This window comes from Loxodonta africana, chromosome 8, assembly GCF_030014295.1.
Source record: "Loxodonta africana isolate mLoxAfr1 chromosome 8, mLoxAfr1.hap2, whole genome shotgun sequence".
Lineage (NCBI taxonomy): Eukaryota > Metazoa > Chordata > Mammalia > Proboscidea > Elephantidae > Loxodonta > Loxodonta africana.
The window spans coordinates 84,264,253-84,286,681 of NC_087349.1; the positions used below are offsets into that span (position 1 = coordinate 84,264,253).

Below are 22,429 nucleotides of genomic sequence, written 5' to 3' on the forward strand. Positions count from 1 at the left end.
TGTGGGCTTCTTCTGTCTTTGGTTTTGGCAGTTATGGTTATGATATGCCTTGGGAACCATCCTATTAAGGTTCGTTGAGCTTCTTGAGTTGTCAGTTTTTTTGTCTTCTCTGATTTTTGGGAAGGTTTCTGCCAGCTAATTTTCAACAATCTTCTCTGTGTTTTCCATTTTCTCCCCCTGTTCTGGAACTCCTATCAAGCACAAATTTTTGTTCTTGATTTTGTCCCACATAATTCTTAGCTTTTTTTCCTTTTTTTCATTCTTTTCTCTGATTTTTCCTCAAAGCGGCATTCATGGATTTGTCTTCAATTTCACGGATTCTGTCTTCTCTTGTTTCAGATTTTCTTCTAAGACCTTCTATTGAATTGTCTATTTCTCAAATTTGGTCATTTAATTTTTGGATTTCTAGTTGCTGTTTTTGTATATGATCTAATTATTTATTTTGATTTTTTTTTTTTGTATTATTTTCCTGAATTATTCTTTTGCTTTGTCTGTGTTTGTCTCGATTTGGGCCATGTTTTCAACTGTGTTTGCCATGATTTTGTCTAATTTTTTTCTTTGGTTTTGTCACTGTTTTCCTTGATCTCTTTCCTAATCTCTTACAGAGCCCTAAATATTTGTCATATGAATTGTATATCAGGCAGTTCCACTGCCTTGTCTTCTGCCAGGATATTATCTGATTTTTTATTGTGGTCACTTGCTGGAGCCCTCTTGTCCTGCTTTTTTTATGTTTTGATATTCTCTGCTGTCTCCGAGACATTAAGGTATTATTTCCTTTATTTATTGATTTGTGTATTTGTTTCATCCTGCTTTTTCTTCTTTGTTTCAACATTTCAGGGTGGGTGGGCTGTGCATGCTTTGCTGGCTGCTAGTCTGTGGATATGATTGCTCTCAACAGCTTGTCCAAGTGGGCAAGGTAGAAGCAGGCAGGGTGAGCTGCTTCAATGTATACTGGTTTGGCAAGGTGGTTGAGGGAGGACTGGGCAGTCTCTGTCTGCCTTCTGATGTTGCTCCAGCAGTGTGAGAACGTTCACAGCCCCTTACCAGATGGGGGCTGTTGGGCTGGGAATGGTGTGGGCTCACTTCCCACCGTTCAGCAGCTGGTTGAATGGCAGGAAGAGTGGGGTGGTATGGGTCTGATGTGGCAGCAGCCCTGAGTGCCTGGGATGCTCTAGCCATGGTGCTGCAGCTGAGTCTGGTGGGAAGGGGGGAGGTGGTGTATGGGGAGAAAGAAAAAACGTGTGGTGTAGCAGTAGCTGGTGGGTGAGGGCAGGGTGGACCCAGGGGCTGGCGAGAAGGGGAAGGAGGTTACATATGGGGCTAGGTGGAAGGCGGCAGAAAGGAAAGAAAGAAAAAGAAAAATGAATAAAAATAAATAAATGGCAGCGGGTCAGGGCGTGGCAGACCTGGGGCAGTGGCTGGCTGGTGCACTAGTGGCACGCTGTCTGTGGTGGCTTGACAGGGGCCAGTGGGAAAGGAGGGAGGTGGCATAGGAGGGTAGTTGGGAGGGAGAAAGAAAAGGGAGAAGTGGAAAAAAAGAAACAAAAAATGGCAGTGCAGCTGGAGCCAGTGAGTGAGGGTAGGGCAGCCCCAGAGTGGTGGGGGGCCAGTGGCTCTTTGGCTGCAATGATGCAGCAGAGGCCTGTGGAAAGGGGAAGTTGGTGTATGGGGTTAGGTGGGAGGGAGAAAGAAAAGGAAGAAAGAAGGAAAAATGAAAGGTGCATGGTGGGAGGGGGTGGAGCAGGCCTGGGGACAGGGCTTGTATTGTGGACCCTGGCAGTGTGTCCACCAAGATGGGGGTAGTTTTTGCTTCAACTCACCAGAAGGGTGAGTTGTAGGAAAGCGTGTTTCTCTGCTTACTGGATTCTCTATCTCTTGTTGAGAGTTCTGTGAAGTTGCCTTCCCATACTCCTTGTCTTGCGTCTTTGCTGGCTGTGTTCCAAGATGGTGATGCTGTGCTGTGTTAGTTGGCAGGGGACCTCCCCTCTGTGTCTCTTCTTGTTCTCTGTTTTCCACCAGTTTCTGCTTCCATTTGGCGTTTGATCTAGTTCTCTATCCCTTTATTTGATGCTTGGGGTTCCAGGACTGACTTTTGAATCTATTTTACTTAGTTTTTCAGGTCTTTGCTTTCAGATAGCATGGTCTGGCTGTCTAGGGTACCATGTTGGTTCTGCCTTCAGATATTTTCAAGGAATTGATATTTCTAGTTTAAAATTTTGAAGCGCTATTAAATGAAACTGGTAAAAGACTTGAAGGCTTCCTTAGTGGTGGAGAAAGTTGCCAAAGAAGATGATATAGTTTCAAATCAAAACTATAGGATCTCTCCTTAAGTCTGTCTATTGTATTACTGATATAGATTATGACTAACTGCCTTTTTTCTTCTCAATTTTACAGAGTTAAGAGTTGAAGACAACCTTGCTGAAGATGAAAGATATAAAATATTAGAGGAAGAATTTTTTTCTTTTTTCAGAAGTTTTGTTTGTTTGGTGACTTGTTTCTAGTTGCCACTTTTCAATCAAGTCTATTCACTTCATCAGAAATGTTTTTTACAATCTCAAGAAAAAATATGTCCCAGAAATTGAGTTTACTGTTGCTAATATTTGGACTCATTTGGGGATTGATGTTACTGCACTATACTTTCCAGCAACCAAGACATCAAAGCAGTGTCAAGTTACGTGAACAAATACTAGATTTAAGCAAAAGATATGTTAAAGCTCTAGCAGAGGAAAATAAGAACACAGTGGATGTCGAGAATGGTGCTTCCATGGCAGGATATGGTAAGATAACCATAGAATGTTTCTAGCCTTTCCCAACCTATCCCCATTTAAAGATAGCCGTGGAAATTGAATTCATTGCTTAATGCATAGGCCTTTACAAAGTAATTTTTTCTTATGAAAATTTAAATGTACTGAAAAATAGAAATAGTGTGATAAATACCCATATGTAATGCTCATCTCTTGATTTAACAATGATAAACATTTTACAATGTTTTGTCTGCTTTTTGGAAGAATATTTAAAGTGTAGATATTGTGACATGTCACTGCTAGATATTTCCATATGTATCTCTAAAAAAAGTTTGTACTGTCCCAATATAAACGATTAATTGTGTAACATTTATTAATTCCTAAGAAGCAGCATTTATCTGTATGTGAAGTAGTGTTTATTGCCATTCTCCCTTTCACACCTTGGGTTCCTGCTATGTTTTAAATGCCTTATGTATGCCATGTTCTCTCTTGCTGTTAAGACTTCAAACAAAAAAAAAAAAGGAGAGAACATGTTATTCTCTTTGGAACACTTTGTATGTATCTGAGTGTGTGAACATTTTTTTCTATTTCAGTGTTTGTTTTTTTAACTCAAAGTTATACATGCATATATTTAAAGAAACAAAGTGTTACAAAGGTTTTAAGAAAAAAGGACAGTTCTTCCCATCTCCAACATTCCTCCAATTTCCACTTCCTCAGAGACACCCATTTTAAGTTCTTTCAGGCAACTTATTTATTGATTACTTCTATATCTCTAAATAATATCCTATATAAACTACCTCTTGATTTTTTTTCAATTATAGGAGTTATTTGTTGTTATGCAAGGTGAGAGTTCAGCTTTCTTTCTCACCCCAAAATGTATTCCACCCACCCCCAGGCCACCTTCACACGCATATGTCCTTCTTGTCCTGCCATGTTCCCATCATAATTTTGGTTTGATGGTATTCTGTGTTAATGATATTCATTGCTGAGCCATGTAATATATTATGATTACTTTTCCCTTCCTGTACAATTTTATTTTTCCCCATAGAATTAATAAGTATCTATTTTTGTTTCTTTACCTAGTTCTTTACTCCATTTTTCCCACAGTTGTTTGACTATCCTTCCAATGGTATTTAGACACATTATGTAAACAAATAATTAAGTGAATAAGAATCAGCACAAAGCTGGTTCCTAGGAGGTGGAGGTCAAGTGTATCCCTGCTTTTCAACTTCTTTGTTGTTTCTGACTCCAGTCAGTGCTGTTAGATTTTAAGGAGCCCTGGTGGTACAATGCGTAAAGCAGTAGACTACTAACCGACAGGTCAATGGTCTAAGACCTCTTTTTTGTCGTCTCTCTGAGATTATCAACGGTAATTTTTCTAAAGTATTCTTTTTTAAACATTTTATTTTATTTTTGGAGAAAACATACACATCGAAACATGTTCCCATTTAGCAATTTCTGCACATATTATTCAGTGACATTGGTTACATTCTTCATATTGTGTCAAATTCTCATCATTTCTGCTCTAGTTTCACCCTTACTAATTTAGACTTAAGAAACAAACAAATTGCCGTCAAGTCAATTCCGACTTATATTGATCCTACAGGAGAGAGTAGAACTGCCCCATAGGTTTCCAAGGAGCAGCTAGTGGATTCGAACTGCCAACCTTTTGTTTAGCAGCCATAACTCTTAACCACTGTGCCACCAAGGCTCCTCAATGTATACTTACTGCTCCCTAAACTTCTCATCTATGCTTTAGAGTTACTGTTGTCCCTTTTGTCTCATATAGATACATTTTTTTAAAAGTGCAGTGCTTAAGGATGACATTTTTTACTTTTTGAGCTAAACTTTCTTTTTTTTGTTTAAAGATGACTTTAGAGGATAGTTTCATTTTAAGGTTTAAAGAGTATCCCATGACAGTATTCTAAGGGATTCTTCTAGCCTCAAAGGGCCCAGTAAGTCTGGATTCTTTGGGAATTTGAAGTTCTGTTCAACATTTTTACCCTTTCTATCAGGATTCATCTATTGTGTCTCTGATTGAAACATTTGGCAATGGTAGCTGAGCACCATCTAGTTCTTCTAGTCTCATGTTAGAGGAAGAAGCGTTTCATGGAGGCTGTTAGTCCTCTAGTCCAGCTGTGTCTCTGATTCTTGGGTTTCCTTCTTCCTGTGTTGTTCCATTCAAAAGAGACCAATTATTGTATCTTGCATGGCCGCTAGCAAGCTTTTAAAACCCCAGACACTACTCAACCGAACTGGAAGGTAGAACAGAACCTTTACAAACAATATTATGCCAGTTGACTGGATTATCCCACGAGACCATGACCCTAACTCTCCAAATTGGAAAGAAAAAAAAACTAGTCCTTTGAGGTGTTTTGTTATGTCTAAGTAGTATCAGCAGTTGTACCCCATTTTGTTGTTGTTGTTGTTGTTCCAATTATATATAACACAGCATTTGCTAGTTCACCTTTTTTCTTATGTGCAGCTTTGTAATGTCACAGTCAGGTTGTGTAATTTTCACCCACATTCAGTGCTACCTTTCCCATAACCATAAGCAGAAATTTACTACTACCTAGACAATGACTCCCTCTCCCCCACCCCGGGTAACCATGAAGTGTTCTTAATGTTTCTTTCAGATATGTCTGGTGATCCTTGCCCTTTTGCACACACTAAGGATGGGGTAGTAAAAGGTTGATGGGAAATGTTGAGTTGTTGGATGGTATTTACTATTAGAGTGATCTGGCTGGGACATTTCTTGGAGGTATCCTTGATATCTTTATCTCTCTGGGGATATTCCTAATATCAGTATATTTAGATCTTTCCTCGAGCTGGTTAGGTTACCTCAAGAAGCACTTCCAGTGTCTTGTTGGAATGTATATGTCTCCAAGTGTTCTGGGGTCTGAATGAGAGAAAAAGGGAGAGGAGAGGGTGGTCTCAGCACTCACTCTGTAAACTTTTACTTAATCTCTGAGTTTTCAGTGTGGTATCCAGGCCCTCAACTGCTTTACCTTCTTCAGAAAATAATTCTCAGATCTTCTGCTGCAGTCACCCAGTTTTCTGGAGTGGTATAGAGGATGTTTCATAGACAGATTTTCACCTAGTCCTGTTTTTGTCCCTTCTTTACCTCTGTTTTTAGTGGTATCCGGTCTAACAATTTCTGGGCCTTATGGGGACAGGGATGGGGCTGTATGGAGAAAATTGGACAGCTTCTTGGCTTTTCTCAATTTTTGTGCTTTTCAGGTCTGCTAAGTCAGTTACCACTTATCCGTTTGCTTTTAGAAGTTTTGTTGCTATTTTCTCATCTCATGTTATCTTTGGCCTTGTGGACTTACGCTTTAAAAAAAAGAGAGAGAGAGAGAAAAGCAACTTTACTGTTTTGGTGGGGCATACAGAGACAGTAGAGGTTAAATACCTGTGTTTAGTTCACCATCTTTACCAGGGAATGCCCAGGACACTTTGCATTTTTTTCTCTTACCCCTTATAAAGATTTTTGTGAAGTGATGAGGGATAGTCTGCATTTTCTCTTCAGGATCAAAGTTAGATGATGAGAGATAAAAGAGTGAGTGTAAACTGAGATAGAGGTACTGTGCCAGATACACATGCAGAAATTGTATGGTGCATTTGGCTTAGTCAGAGAACACCGATAGAAACAATAGAGAAGTGGATTCCTTGGGAACAGGAGAAACACTTCAAAGAAAATTCCTTCTATTTGAGTGTAATAACTGTGGTATTTTAAAAGACAGCCATCTGTACTATGCATGTCCCAAATCCATGGTTCAGCAGCAGGCTGGAGGCTTCTCCTGACTCACATGGTTACACGGGCTGATGAACCAAAATCTGCAGGTCCAGTGGCAGGTTGCTGGCTCACATCCCAAGACCCGGAGGTCAGAGAATGATGATCCAAATGCAGGATTGAGAGAGCAAGCTTTGCCAGAACATCTATGTGTGTTTGAAGCAGACCACACCCCCATGGAAACTCCCTTCCCAACTGATTGACTGCTCACGTTATTTAGCTTATTTTCTAATGACAGATAATTTGGTACCAGCCTTTTTGTGTGTGTGTGTTTTGATGCTGCAATGTGTGTATGTGGGTGTATGAAGTATATGTGTGAATATAAGTGTGTGTGTATTTCATGTTTGTGTGAATGTTTCAGAAAGATAGATTTCCTTGAAGTGAAATTTTTGGGTCAAGGATATGCACGTATTACATTTAATAGACATTTGTCAGACTGTCTTCCAGAATGGTTCTGCCAATTTATATTCCTACTAGTACTTTACCAACAGTGTGAAACTCTCAGATTATCCACACTTTACCAGTTCCATTTAATTTTAAACGGCATCTCTGCGTAGTGGTTAAGTGCTATGGCTGCTAACTAAAAGGCTGGCCGTTCGAATCCACCAGGCGCTCCTTGGAAACTCTGTGGGGCAGTTTTACTCTGTCCTGTAGGGTCGCTATGAGTCAGAATCGACTCGACGGCAACAGGTTTTTTTTTTTTTTAATATTTGCTTTTTCATTTCTTTGATTACAGAAAACCAAAAGCCAAACCTGTTGCTGTCGAGTCGTTTCTGATTCATAGTGACCCTATAGGACACAGTAGAACTGCCCCATAGGGTTTCCAAGGACTGCCTGGTAGATTCAAACTGCTGACCTTTTGGTTAGCAGCCAAGCTCTTAACCACTATACTACCAGGGTCCCAGAGGAAGTTAAAAGATTTTCTTAGGTTTGTTGGCTATTTGTATTTCTTGTGTGTATGAGAGCGTGAATTGTTTGTATTCTTTGCCAATTTTTTGGCAGGGGAATCTGTTTATTTAAGTATTTGACCATTTATAAAGATGCTAATCTGTCACTGTATGTTGGAAATGTTTTTCTTCAGGCTTTTCAGTTGTCTGATAACTTGTTACATTGTTTTAAAATTTATGTAGTAAGATCTGTGCAAACTAAACCACGTGGTTTAGTTTTATGCTTAAAATTTTTTCCCTAAAATTATATTCTATTAGGTTTTTTTTTTTTTTTTTTTGTCTACCTCTTGTTTTATTTGGGGATGGCAGATGCGGGGGTGGGGGAAACAATAAACAAAAGCTTAAATCCTCAGTCGTCTTCTGTTGCTGCCCAGGTGAGTTTTTTTTTTCTGGTTTTAATTATTTTATTGTGGTAAAAAAATATATATAACAAAACATTTGCCAGTTCAGCAGTGCCTCCATGTACTATTCAGTGACTTTGACTGTGCTTATCAGGCTGTGCAGCCATCACTTTCCATCTCCCAGTTGTTCCACCACCTTTAACAGAAACTCAGGGTCCCCTAAGCAGTGATTCTTTCTCCCTCTCTCCAGCCCCTGGCAACCACTAATACACTCTGGTCTCAATACATTTGCCTAGTCTAGATGTTTCGTACAGTGTTTATCCTTCTGTGACTGGCTTATTTCGCTCAGCATAACATTTTCAAGGTTTATTCATGTTGTAGCCTGTATCAGAACTTGATTTCTCTTTATGGCTGAGTAATAGTTCATTGTATATACAGAGCATCTTTTGCTTATCCATTCATCCACTGATGGGCCTGTAGGTTGTTTCCACCTTGTCTTCTGGGTTTTAATTAGTGGGCAGGCTGGACACTTCCCCATCCTCCCCAAAACTAGTTGGAGAAAACCATTCATGGGTTTCTATTTTTGTTGTTCTTCTGCTCTAGGAATTAGTCACCTCTTGCTTGAGTGATTCACTCAGAATGTTTCTTTTCTTCCTTTTTTTCTTTTTCTGTGATCTTTATTGCTTTAACTCGATCTTTTATTTTGTTTGCTTTTTGTGAGGGGTTATTTGTGTATTTGCTTCTATTGAAAGATAAAACCAACACCTTATAACTGGGAATGTGAAAGTGTAGAGTAACAAAATTGAGACAGGTTTAAAATAAAGTTTGAAACTAGTTTAAAATAGCCCTGTTTGTCCTTGACTTCCTTTTTTCTATTTTTTTAAATAATTTTTATTGTGCTTTAAGTCAAAGTTTACAAATCAAGTCAGTCTCTCACATGAAAACTTTTATACACCTAGCTACATACTCCCAATTACTCTCCCTCTAATGAGACAGACTGCTCTCTTCCTCCACTCTCTCTTTCCGTGTCCATTTCACCAGCTTCTAACCCCCTCTACCCTCTCATCTTCCCTCCAGGCAGGAGATGCCAACACAGTCTCAAGTGTCCACCTGATTCAAGAAGCTCACTCCTCACCAGCATCCCTCTCCAGCCCATTGTCCAGTCCAATCCATGTCTGAAGAGTTTGATTCAGGAATGGTTCCTGTCCTGGGCCAACAGAAGGTCTGGGGGCCATGACCACTGGGGTCCTTCCAGTCTCAGTCAGACCATTAAGTCTGGCCTTTTTATAAGAATTTGGGGTCTGCATCCCACTGCTTTCCTGCTCCCTCAGGGGTTCTCTGTTGTGTTCCCTGTCAGGGCAGTCATTGGTTGTAGCCGGGCATCCTCCAGTTCTTCTGGTCTCAGGATGATGTAGTCTCTGGTTCATGTGGCCCTTTCTATCTCTGGGGCTTGTAATTACCTTGTGTCCTTGGTGTTCTTCATTCTCCTTTGATCCAGGTGTGTTGAGACCAATAGATGCATCTTAGATGGCTGCTTGCTAGCGTTTAAGACCCCAGATGCCACTCTTCAAAGTGGGATGCAGAATGTTTTCTTAATAGATTTTATTATGCCAATTGACTTAGATATCCCCTGAAATCATGGTCTCCAAACCCCTGCCCCTGCTACATTGGCCTTTGAAGCATTCAGTTTATTCAGGAAACTTCTTTGCTTGTGGTTTAGTCCAGTTGTGCTGACCTCTCCTGTATTGTGTGCTGTCTTTCCCTTCACCTAAAGTAGTTCTTATCTACCATCTAATTAGTGTATTAGGTGTTTTAAAAAAAAATTTATATCTGTAACATACTTGGAATTTCTGATGCAAGGAGTGAGTTAGGAATGTGGGGCTTTTTTTCCCCAAATTAGTTAGCCAGTTATTTCAGTTGCATGATTTGAATTCCATCCTTTGCTCCATTAGTTTGAATTGGTAGTACAAGTTACAGTAAGATTACACTTTTACAAGTTCTGGAGCACTTAAACCTTCAACAGTCTGTAGAAGCCATTTGTTCACAGCCTCTTAGTGCCATACAAAAACACCTAGTCAATCAAATATATTTATTCAGTGGTCCTCCCTTGACCTATTTCACCTGTTTTCCCAACTGGTAAAATAAACGTAAGCCAGTATTTTTAAAAAATGCCAGTCTACAATGAATTGTTACTATTTCAAAGGACATGAACAGATTAATTCAGCTTTATGGATAACTGTAATATATGAGCCATAACTTGTGCTTTCTTTTAAATGTATGTCATAATCTCCAACTGCCTTAAGCTCTTTCCTCTGCATTCTTATGCCTCTCTGATGTAATTCTGTTTCTTTCCTTGTAACATCTCTGTCAGATTCTGGGGTTTGCCGGGGTTTGCCGTACAGTGAATTGCTCTGAGCCTCTCATTGACTGTTGTGGGATGCCTTGCAGTTCGTGCATGGTTTCCTATGCCTGGTTCTGAATCTCCAGCAACATCACTTCTTCACCATGTGAGCCTTTCCCATGCAAAGACTGACCCTGTCTTCTTAAGAATTTTGTTTTTTCTGTCTACCAGTGAGAGTTCCTGGGTGGTGTAAATGGTTAACATGCTCAGCTGCTAACCGAAAGGTTGGTGGTTCATGGCTAGCAGTCTACTTCTGAAAAATCTGCCCTTGAAAACCTGTGGAGCAGAGTTCTACTATTTGACACACGTGATGTCACTGTGAGTCTGAATTGACTTGACAGCAACTGGTTATATACCAGTGTAGCTAAACATTAAAAAAAAGAAAAGAAAAGAAAAAAAGATTCTAGAAATGTTTTAGGAGAGTTGAAGAACAATTTGAGTGTTATTATTTAGATGCTGTTCTGAAAATTAAGTTAGAAAATAGTTGCTCTTCTACTCAAATCTACCAAAAATTACCTTTATGAAAACAGCTGAGATTAAAATTTCTTATTTTAATCAATTTTTCAAATGTGTAAACTTTTATGTAAATAATGAATGGAAAATGTTATAAAACGTTTCAGAAAATAAATTATTAGAGAATATCTTTTATAGTGGAAGAATACCAGTTTAAAAAATACTCTGAACCAGGGGCTTCTGCTTCTGGGAAGATGGAGATCCATCTTCTCCCTATTCCTACTCTACCCATCTTCTCCATATTCCTCCTGTCTCAGTGCAACTGAAAGTCCTAGACATTTTATATAAAACAAACGTAAGACTCTGGAAGGTGGGGAGAAGGCAGACTAGCTAGGGACCTTGGGACCCAAGGAATAGCATAGTGGTACATTTTCTGGGTTTTCTTTTTGCTGTATATATCCCAGATTTGGAGCTGAAAAAGTCAGCAATTCAGAAATGTCAATGGATGCAGACAAAAAAGTTCTGGCAAAAGCCTGCTTTCTCTAGCGAAGAAGGCACAGCCTTGCAAAAGAGAAAACTTTTCAACAGTAACTGCTTTACTCCAGCCAAACAGCACAGAAAAAAATTGTGGCCACACCACCACGTACACAGTCAGAGGCCGAGGGCACCCAATATCCCTGCCAGAGTGGTGTTAGAGAAAGCCAAGTAGGAGCTTGTACTTCCATCCCCACCTGCCAGTAATGAGGACAGGTCCTCCCCTACATGTCAGTGAAGACAGTTTGGCAAACCAGGACTTATATGCCCACAGGGTAGTAATGAGGCAGTCCTGCCCCACCCCTCTTAGGTGGTGTTAGAAGAGGCCTAGTAGAGAGTAAGGACTTTCACCATTGCTCAGATGTTACCCCCTCCATGGTATCAGTGGAGACCACATGGGGACTGGGAACTCCTACCTCTGTCCAAGAGTAATGAGGAGCCCATTCCCCTCTACGGGTGTCCACAGAGGCTGAGTGAAGAATTTGGACTTTTATCTCCATGATAGTAACTCCCTTCCCTTGCCAGAATGGTATCAGAATAAAGCACTTAAAACAGGAGGTTTAAATAAGATCCAGAATCCCATAAAGTAGTATAAAAATGTCCAGATTTTAGACAAATTATTTGTTATAGTAAGAACCAGGAACATCTCAAACTGAATGAAAAAAGACAATGACAGATGTTAGAATTATCTCAAAGATTTTAAAACAGCCATACTAATAATGCTTCAGTGAACAATTTCAAACACACTTGAAGCAAATGAAAAAATAGTTTCAGCAAACAAATACAAAGTCTCATCGAAGAAATAAAATAAGAACCAAATGGAAATGTTTAAACTGAAAAAAAAAAAAAAACAATAATTGAAATTAAAACCTCAGTGAATGGAGTCAATAAGAGAATGGAGGAAGTAGAAGAAAGACTTATGAACTGGAAGATAGAATCATGTAATTAATCTTGACAACTGAGAGGAAAGAGACAAAAAGGGAAAAAAGGCTCAGGGACCTGTGGGACTATAACAAAAACTCAGCATTTGCTCCATCAGTTTTGGAAGGAGAGGAGAATGATGGCAGAGCTGGAAAAGTACTTGAAGAAATAATGGCTGCAAACTTCTCAAATTTGTCAAGAGACATAGACCTCAGATTCTGGAAGCTGAGCGAACCCTAAGCAGGATAAACCCAAAGAAATTAATGCCAAGATACATCACAATTAAACTTCTGAAAACTAAAGATAAAAAATCTTGAAGGTGACCAGAGAAGAGTGACACCTTACTTAAGAGGAAAAGCAATTCAAGTGACAGCAGATTTCTCAGCAGAAACCATGGAGACCACCACAACTACCACGGCCTCCACCAGACTGAGTCCAGCAAAACTAGATGGTGCCCAGCTACCACCACTGACTGCTCTGACAGGGATCACAATAGAGGGCCCTAGACAGAGGTAGAAAAAAAATGTAGAAAAAAATTCTAACTTGCAAAAAGAAGACCAGACTCACTGGTATGACAGAGACTGGAGAAACCCCGAGAGTATGGCCCCTGGACACCCTTTTAACTCAGTACTGAAGTCACTCCTGAGGCTCACCCTTCAGCCAAAGATTAGACAGACCCATAAACAAAATGAGAGTTAATGGGCACACCAGTCCAGGGACAGGGACAAGAAGGAAGGGAGGAATAGGAAAGCTGGTATGGGGAACTCAGGATTGAGAAAGGAAGAATGCTGACATGTGGTGGTGTTGGCAACCAGTGTCACAAAACAATACATGTATTGTTTGATAAGAAACTATTTTGCCCTGTAAACCTTGATCTAAAGCACACACACACACACACACACAAAACCATGAAGACTAGAAGGAAGTGACACAATTTTTCAAGTGCTGAAAGAAAACTACCAACCCAGAATTCTATACCCAGTGAAAAATGTCCTTCAGGAATGAAGGATAAATCAAGACATTCTCAGATGAAGGAAAACTGAAAGAATTTGTCACCAGCATATCTACCCTAAAAGATGGCTAAAGGAAATTCTCTAAACAGAAATGAAGAATCTGGGACATCAGGAAGGGAGGAAAGCTTGGTAAACAAAAATAAGGGTTAATTCAGTGGGTTTTTATTTTCCTCTAGAGTTTTCTAAACTGTATGGTTGCTGCAAAAATTATAATACTGTCTGGTGTGGTTTTAAATGTATGTAGAGGAAATATTTAAAGCAATTATAAATGCCATGGGGTAAAGGATGGTTAAGGGATGTAAGGTTTCTGTACTTCCCTCAGACTGATGAAATGATGGTACCAGTAGAATGTGGTAAGTTAAATGAAAAACAGAGCAAATAGAAAACAAAAAGTAAAATGACCAACTTAAGTCCTAATATATAAGAATTACTTTAAATGTAAAGGACGTAAATATACCAATTAAAAGAGATTCACAGACTGGATTAAAATTATGTGCTGTCTATAGAAATTGACTTCAAGTATAATGCTATAGGCTGGCTGGAAGTTAAAGGATGGGAAAAGATATATCATGCAGACATTAAGCCAAGAAAAGCAGGAGTGGTTCCATTAACATTAGATAGAATAGATTCAGAGCAAAGAAAACTACCAGAGTCAAAGAAGGACATTCTATAATCATGAAAGGGTCATTCTACCCAGAAGAAATACTTATTGGTACTTATTTGGTAGATGTGTTATCTACCAAACAACAGAGCTGGAAAAATATGTGAAGCAAAAACTGGTAGAACTGAAAGGAGAAATAGACAAACTTACAATTACAGTTGTGGACTTCAACACTTCCCTTTCAGCAACAAATAGAACTACCAGACTTCAGGCTATAGAAGATCAGAAGAACACAACAGGATCTAATTTACGTATATACAGCTCTCCACCCAACAAGAGAATACACATGTTTTTCAAGGTCCTGTTAAACAGTTACCAAGATATATATATCCTGGGCTATAAAAAAACCTCAACAAATTTGAAAGAATTGAAATGATACAGGGTGTGTTCTTCAACCACAAACCAGAAATCAATAGCAGATAAGAGAAAAATCTCCAAATACATGAAAACTAAATAGCATGCTTCTAAATAATTTATGGGTCAAAGAGGAAGCCTTTAGGGAAATAAAAAAATATATTGAACTGAGTGAAAATGACAAAAACAATATATCAAAAATGGTGGGACACAGCCAACGGAGTGCTGAGAGGGAAATCTAGAGCACTAAATGCATATATTAGAAAAGATGGTAGCGTCAAACACATAATCCAAACTCGCACCTCAAGAACCTAAAAATGAAGATCAAAATATACCCAAAGGAAGCAGAAGGAAGGAAATGGAAAAGAAGAGATATCAGTGAAACTGAAAACAGTAGAGAAAATCAATGAAGCAAAGAGCTTGTCCTTTAAAGGATCAAAAACAATCACCTAAACTCAACAAGACTTGACAATGAAAATTAACCAGTATCAGGAATAAAAAAGCGGGTATCAGTGCAGACCCTGCAGACAGCAAAAGGAACATTTCTACATGTATAAATTTAATAACTTAGATGAAATGGACCACTTCCTTGAAAAACACAAACTACCACAATTTACCCAGTATGAAATAGATAATTCGAATAGCTGTGTGTTTATTAGGGAAGTTGAATTCATAGTTTAAAAGCTCTGCCCAAAATCTCCGGGCTCAGATGGTTTCACTGGAGAATTCTTTAAGAATTTTAAAGAATTAACATCAATTCCACAGTCTGTTCCAGAAAACAGAAGAGAAGGGAATATTTCTCAGTTCATTTTATGAAGTTAGTATTACCCTGATTCTAAAACCAGAAAAAGACAGTACAAGAAATAAAAACTATAGGACATATCCCTCATGAATATAGGTGAAAATCCTTAAGAAAATATTAGCAAATACAAGTCAGCAACATACAAAAGAATTATTCACCAAGATCCCATAGCGTTTATTCCAGTGATGGGAGGCTGATTCAGTATTTGAAAATCAGTGTAATCCCCCATATTAATAGGCTGATGGGAGGGAAGTGGGTGTTTCTATAAAAGGGCAACATGAGGGGTCCTTGTGATGAAAATAGTCTGTATCTTGACTGCATCAATGTCAGTATTCTGGTTGTGATATGTGTGTATATATATAGTTTTGCAAGATTGTTACCATTTGGGGAAAGTGAATAAAGGGTATAGGCATTTCTGTATGGTTTCTTACAACCGCATGTAAATCTACAGGTGCGTTAGTCATCTAGTGCTGTTAGAGATACCACAAGCAGATAGCTTTTAACAAAGAGAAGTTTATTTCCTCATAATAAAGTAGGCTACAAGCCAAACTCAGGGCATCAGCTCCAGGGGAAGGCTTTCTCTCTCTCTCAGCATTCTCATCAACCTTCCCCCAGACTAGGAGCTTTTCTGCACAGGGACCGGGGCACAAAGGACGTGCTCTGCTCCTGGAGCTGCTTTCTTGGTGGTATGAAGTCATGCCTCACTGCTAGCTTCCCTTTTTATCTCTCAAGAGAGAAAAGGTGGTGCAGGCCACACCCCAGGGAAATTCTCTTTACATTGAATCAGGGACGTGACCTGGGTAAGGGTGGTGTTACAGTCCCACCCTAATCATCTTTAACATAAAATTACAATCACAAAATGGAGGACAACCACACAATACTGGGAATCCGGCCTAACTAAGTCAACACATATTTTGGGGGGACAGAATTCAATCCATGACAATAAGTGTCTGAAAAAGTTTCTTTACAAGACACGCAACTCTAAACTAAACCTGTAAAATGAGTCTTTCCTGTATTGTAGATATGTTAAAGGGAACCAGATCTCAGGATTCAAATTAGAAGTGATTTTGATGTGGTTATTTAAAAAGTAGCTTGTTTATGGTGATTAATATCATTTAATAAAATTCATTATCTAGTATTTTTGCTTTCACTTAAGAACATTTAGGTTTGTTTTATGTTTCTATGCATTTAATTTGTATTTAAAGTTTGATGAGAACATATCTTGAATCACTCATGAGGTCTAAACAATGTGCCTGGCAGTCTTAAGTAGGGAAGTAATAAAATATTTGTTGAATGGCATCATTTATTCAGCACTCAACAAGAGATGGTAGCTGTATTAAAAATGTAAAACAATTAAACAATGTACACTTAGTCATAGAATTGAGGTTTTTGAAAGCAGTTTCACCTAACTAACAATGTCCTCTGCTATGATATTTAGTGTGTTTTTTTAAAAAGAAGCATTCTTGTTTTATTGCTAGCTTGGTAATAAAATTTTACAGTGGGTAATTCACTTTGATAATCAAGAAATGACTTCCAAGCTTTCTTCTTTGTACTATTAAGCTAATATTTAGTGGTATAAAATCAATTTGAATTTGAAAAAATAATAAGTAAAAGTTTTTGACTTATACAATGTACATTAAACACATCTGTGTTTTATTTTCATTAGTTGTTTTGCATTTTACTATTGTTTTATTCCTTTTTTAAGATACATGTTTACATCTGTCTTCTTACACAAAGAATTTAAGGCAGCTCACATTGAGAGTACAAATAATAAAATAATATTTAGATGTAAATAAAAGACAAGTCAAGACAGAAGTATTAAGTATGGGATCCAACAAGGACACATGTACTTGCTGTTTGTGCTGGTCCTGTGCTTGTTTGCTCTCAGATTTAATCCTTAACCCTTTGCCTGTTCTGTTTTGCATCTTACGGAAAGTGATCCCAGCAGGCTGTATTTTCCAAGTTGCCAAATCAGCTGGCTTCTGCCTGGGTCCACCCAGTGGGAATCACTGGCTGAGTTTGGGATGAAGGAGGAAGGGAAATGCCAGGTGGTGTGTTTGGCAGTGCACTTGTTGCCTTTGTAGCACTAGCTTCTGCCAGACAAGTATGCCTTGGTTCTGTTTTCTAACAGGTGACGCTAAACTTGGATTCTGGTAATATCACTGCTTTCTCCCTCTGTTCCATAGGCATAGGGAGGGTAGTGGCTTCCTACTGTGCCTCACAGTTCCCTGATTATACTTAGTATGGTTAGAGTCTTTATATAGCCAATGTCCTTAGTATCTTATTAGCATTATATCCTCCTTTAGATTTTTATGTACTGTGAATTAATCTGGCTAGGTGATAGAAATCCTGTTTTGATAGTAATTATGTTCTTGTGTGCCTTTATAATAATCTCCCCCACCCTATTTTGTCTTCCTTAAACTGAAATATTTTATTTCTTCTAGAACAGAGAAAGTTAGAGCAGAAATAGGGCAGTTTTAAATGGTTTTATTTCCATCAGTCTCAACAACGATACCTCTTACCAAACACATGAATTAGAAATTCAGCAAATGTTTATATGAAGAATTTGTTGAGTGCCTACTATGTGGTATAGCACTAAGCTAGGTAAGCTGACACTGAAAGGTTGGATATGACACCATCTCTACTTTCACATTGCTTTTAGGACTTCTAGAGAGGGCCCACTGGGTTTAGAAAGGGCCCATGTGGGGAAGGGAGTTCCTGTTACTAGTACCATCAGTGACAGCGCTTCACGGGGAACTATTATGGACTTCCATATAATGTAGACATATAATTCCCATAAATATATAGTCCCATGAAATATAAACAAAATTGTGAATCTAGAGTAAAGTCGGCATTTTGGTGTATTTGAAAGAATTTCAAGTTCAGGAAACCGGAGTTCTTATTCTGGTTTTTCCACTAACCAGTTTTGTGTCATACATAGAGCAAGGTAGTTATCTCTTTTGTAATATTTTATTAAGCTGATAGTTTTTAGAAAATTTGAAAGGAGCACTGTATATAATGATAATCTAGAACATTGTTAAAGTAAACTTATCATATAGTTGATTTTCATTAAACCCAACTTTTCCTTTAATAGCCAACTCTAATCAATGATTAGACTATACCTTTATAATTCTTTTCACACAAAAGCTTGGTGTCACACTTTCTGGGGGGATAGCTGTATTTCATGTTAACATTCTAGCAAGCCCTTCTGTCGATTTTCTCTACCTTCTTTGGCCTAGGTTGCTTCCGCTTCAAATACTGTGAAGGAGATGACTGCCAGGGCAAAAACAGAGATCGAGTATTTATCTTTTAGGCTTGCTAAAGGATTCTGAAATACATATACTTTTCTCCTATTTACCAAGTACACTAAAAAGAAGAAAAAAAATTTTTTTCTTTTTAGTGTTACAACTCTTGATTGAAAGGTCTTAATAAAAAAAGTCTCCTCTCTCCAGTCATTTATTTTGAAAATTTTCACACCTATAAACAAACAAACAAACAAAAAAACCCACTGCTGTCAAGTCAATTCCGACTCATAGCGACCCTATAGGACAGAGTAGAACTGCCCCTTAGAGTTTCCAAGGAGCGCCTGGCGAATCCGAACTGCTGACCTTTAGGTTAGCAGCCCTAGCACTTAACCACTAGGCCACCAGGGTTTCCTTTCACATTTATGGGGGGTGGGGAAGTATATGGTAAACATCATATATCCAGATGCCAAAAGTTAAACTGCTTGGAAAGTCTTATATTTTCACAACTAGACTTCCTCCACTTGGAGTTTTTCCCTAACTTTGTATTACACTCACATTTTTTGTTTGATTTTTTGATAGGCTCTTCCTGACCACCCTCCACCACCACCTCTACTTTCACCTTTACTCCTTTATGATCTTAAATAATAGAAAAAACCAGAATCATCAGTAAATTTTTATCAGTTGATATTAGATGAACTTTCCCCTGGTGATCCCAGATTAGGGCTTAGGCTGTATTTTTGTTCCAGGATCAACAAAAAACAATTATACTAGTTACTACTTATTGAGTACCTAGTAGGTACTAGGTGCCTTTGGGAAACCTGAAAAAAGAAAATTAAAAATTCAAAGGAAGAGATCCATAATTTCATTCTTGTCAGGTCAGTTCTACAGAAACCTCTTAACCTCCCAAACATGCTAAAAACCAAAAAACCAAACCCACTGACATCAAGTTGATTCTGAGTCATAGTGTGACCTTATAGGACAGTAGAATTGTCCCATAGGGTTTCCAAGGCTGTAATCTTTACAGAAGCAGACTGCCACATCTTTCTTCTGCCGAGCGGCTGGTGGGTTCAAACCACTGGCCTTTTGGTTAGCAGCCGAGCATCTAATCACTGTGCGAACAGGGCTCCCTCCAAAGATGCTAGAAGATATGATTTTCCCCCATCTTTCTCTGGAAAAAATTTATGTCAGAAGTACTACTAGTGTGCTTCCTGGCACTTGTCGTGGACCTTAGGCTTCTCCCACACTTCAGCTGTGGCAGTCCCAGGTTTCTTGTTTCTGCATTTCTTTGAATCTTAAGAAAAAAAAAAAAAAAAATTTTTTTTTTTTTTTAGCCTGGCTCACATCTTACCTGCCTAGTCCATAGTCTTCTTTTGCTTAAGAAACTCAAGGTAAGTGGATTCCTTATAGAAGGACTAACATTTTGAACCAAGCTTGAAGTCATCTTTCATTTTGCATTGCAGTAGAAAAGTGAGATTTTCCACATATTTGTAACTCTAAAATTCCTTTTAGGAAGCTCCGGATGTGATGTAATTGATTAAAATAATTCAGTTTTACCTATTTGTGATATGAGTGCATTCTTTCTAGTATATTTTCTCTCAAATGACTCAATAATTGTTCACCTTTCTTCCTTAAGCTATTTAAAAAAAAAAATTCAGTGCTTTATCAGCATCTAATGTGGTTTATTCTGATTTTTTTCCCTTAGCGGATCTGAAAAGAACAATTGCCGTCCTTTTGGATGACATTTTACAACGCTTGGTGAAGCTGGAGAACCGAGTCAACTATATTGTTGTGAATGGCTCAGCAACCAACACTACCAGTGGTACTAGTGGGAATTTGGTGCCAGTAACCACAAATAAGAGGATAAACGCATCAGGGAGCATTAGATAGCAGCTGAAGATCACCTTGTGCTGGTACATCCACCATGGATTATATCCTGTGGCAGAAAAGCTTTTTAATCGCTGGTTAGGGGACAGAGTAATAATTTACAATAAAAGTTCTATGCATTTTCAAAGAGTATGCTGGATTCATGGAACTCTAATTCTGTATATAAAATTTTAAAAGTTATTAGTTTGCTTTCAGGCAGGTCTGTTCAGTGCTGTATTATATCTTTAAACGGAATTTGGTAACATGGTTGATGTAGTAAGCAGGTAGGTGATCTTTGTATAAATCTTTTGTGTTTCAGGTCAAACTGAAACAACACTGAAAGACATGGATTCATTTCTGTATTTATTTAAAATAAAACTTGTTTTTCAGACAAGTAGAGAATACTCTCATTGAATCATTCCGTCATTTGTTCTCGATAATGTAACTATTAGATTAAAAAGCTATCAGAAAAATGTGCTTACTTCCACTACTATATTTTGTTACTCAGATTATGAGCAAAGAAAGGAAGTATAATGTTGAAGATAATGTTTTGAAATTGTGACCCAAAGAATGTCTTCATTTGCACTATCTTTCAGAATAACTGAAGGTTAATTATTGTATATTTTTTAAAACTACATTTGTAGGAGTATAATCCTGAAATGGGTAGCTGCCACTGTCCGTAACCTATTCTAAAATCAGGGCAACTTAATAAGAAAAAATTATCTCACAGTTAATACTTTCTTACATATATCCTAAGGAATAACAGATTTTTATGATGAGATTAAAAATATTAAGTCCTGATTTTTCACATACATGAATTTTAATTTAAAAGTTTAACCCTTTGAGTGTCTGTACTATAAGGGAAGCACATTATTTCCATATCTGGGTTATTTTTGCTTTTATTATGTTGGAGGGAGGTGAACTAAGGTATTTGAGAGACTGGAACTCTTGAGGACTTTAGCCAGTTGTATCTAATAAAGGTATTTGTGCTGTATTAAATTGCTTGGAAAATGTTAACATTATATGATATCCCATTTTATGAAATTTTGTATTTATGTAACACCTTAGATGCTCATTTTATATAATGACCACTGAAAAATAATTAAGAACATTTAAAGTATAATTTAAATTATGAAGATAGACTATCTTTTCAGGAAAACAGTGATTGTATATAGCACAAGAGATCCTAATTTTGAGTAATTCTAATATAAAGCAAAGTATAATTTTATTTAAATTTCCCTTGTAGCAAATGTAATTACCATAATGGTGCCCTATATTTCATGGTATTTATTCTCTGTGATAACTGCTTAAGTGCAGCTAGCTTTTAGATTTAGACTGTATTGAATTTAGTTTTAGACATGTATTGTTCATTATTAAAATGTTTCTACATGTAGTAGCAATAATTATAATATTTTATTAAAATAAATATGAAAAAATATTGTTTTATTGAAAGGTAGTTTTCCAAACTCCTTCCTCTACATTCTACCTTTATGTGAAGAAATGAAGTATATACTGTTGCCAAGTCAAATTTAGAATAATTGTTCAGTCTCTGTTATTAGTTGTGGATATCTTCGTTTTTTATTTTCAGGGATAAAATAAAATGTATCATTTCTACTTACAAAGTGTCATCATAAGCTTTTTTCTTTAAATGTGGTTGTGTATGTAACAAATGGTAAATGATTAAAAGGAATCTTAGATACTTTGGGATTTTGTTCTGTAAACTCCAGATAATTTTTTTAAAAATTTATTTTTTAGAGCAGTTTCAGGTTTACAGAAAAATTGTACAGAATGTAAGTTTCCAGCTACACATTGTTTCTCCTATTAACATCTTGCATTCAGACAACTTTTTCAAAAGAGAAAAATTGAAGGTTACCTAGTAGTGCCTCATTTGATAAGAAGGCCAGGATGGGTGAGTCTGAATCTAGGGATAAATGAGAACAAGTATGAGGATTGTGATTGGAGGTGGTTCCTAGGTTTTTATCCTTTAGTTAAAGTTTACTGTTGATTTTTAAAAGTCAAGCCTTAGAATTTATATCTTCAGATAATCTTGGTTAATGGGGACATTAGCACAGAGGCATTATTAAAGGTACTAAACACTTTAAAATTTATATCAGAATATCTTTAGGTGTACCTTAAGCACTACACTGATTAAAAAGTAATTTAAACATTGTTTCTGGTAGTTAATGATAACTTGGGTCTCAGTCTTCAAGAAGTGTTTATGACCATGACTCTGGAGTGAGGTAGGCTACAGAGGCTCAAGTCTGCATTTTTACGGACAGTCTATTATTCCTTCTTTTGAACTTACAGAATCTGTTTCATCTTATCTAATTATGTCTCAGAAGCCTGAAGTGTGAGAA

General features: G+C 37.6%; 1 protein-coding gene across 1 annotated transcript in view; it reads left to right on the plus strand.

Annotated features, from left to right (window-relative positions):
- CCDC126 (coiled-coil domain containing 126) overlaps positions 1-21,694 on the plus strand; it is a 47,418-nt gene extending 25,724 nt beyond the window's left edge. The window contains exons 2-3 of the mRNA XM_003407079.4: positions 2,395-2,777; positions 19,912-21,694. Of these exons, the coding sequence (XP_003407127.1) occupies positions 2,540-2,777; positions 19,912-20,096 (423 nt within the window). The 5' untranslated portion in view covers positions 2,395-2,539 and the 3' untranslated portion in view covers positions 20,097-21,694. The remainder of the gene's footprint in view (positions 1-2,394; positions 2,778-19,911) is intronic.
- The last annotated feature ends 735 nt before the right edge of the window (positions 21,695-22,429 follow it).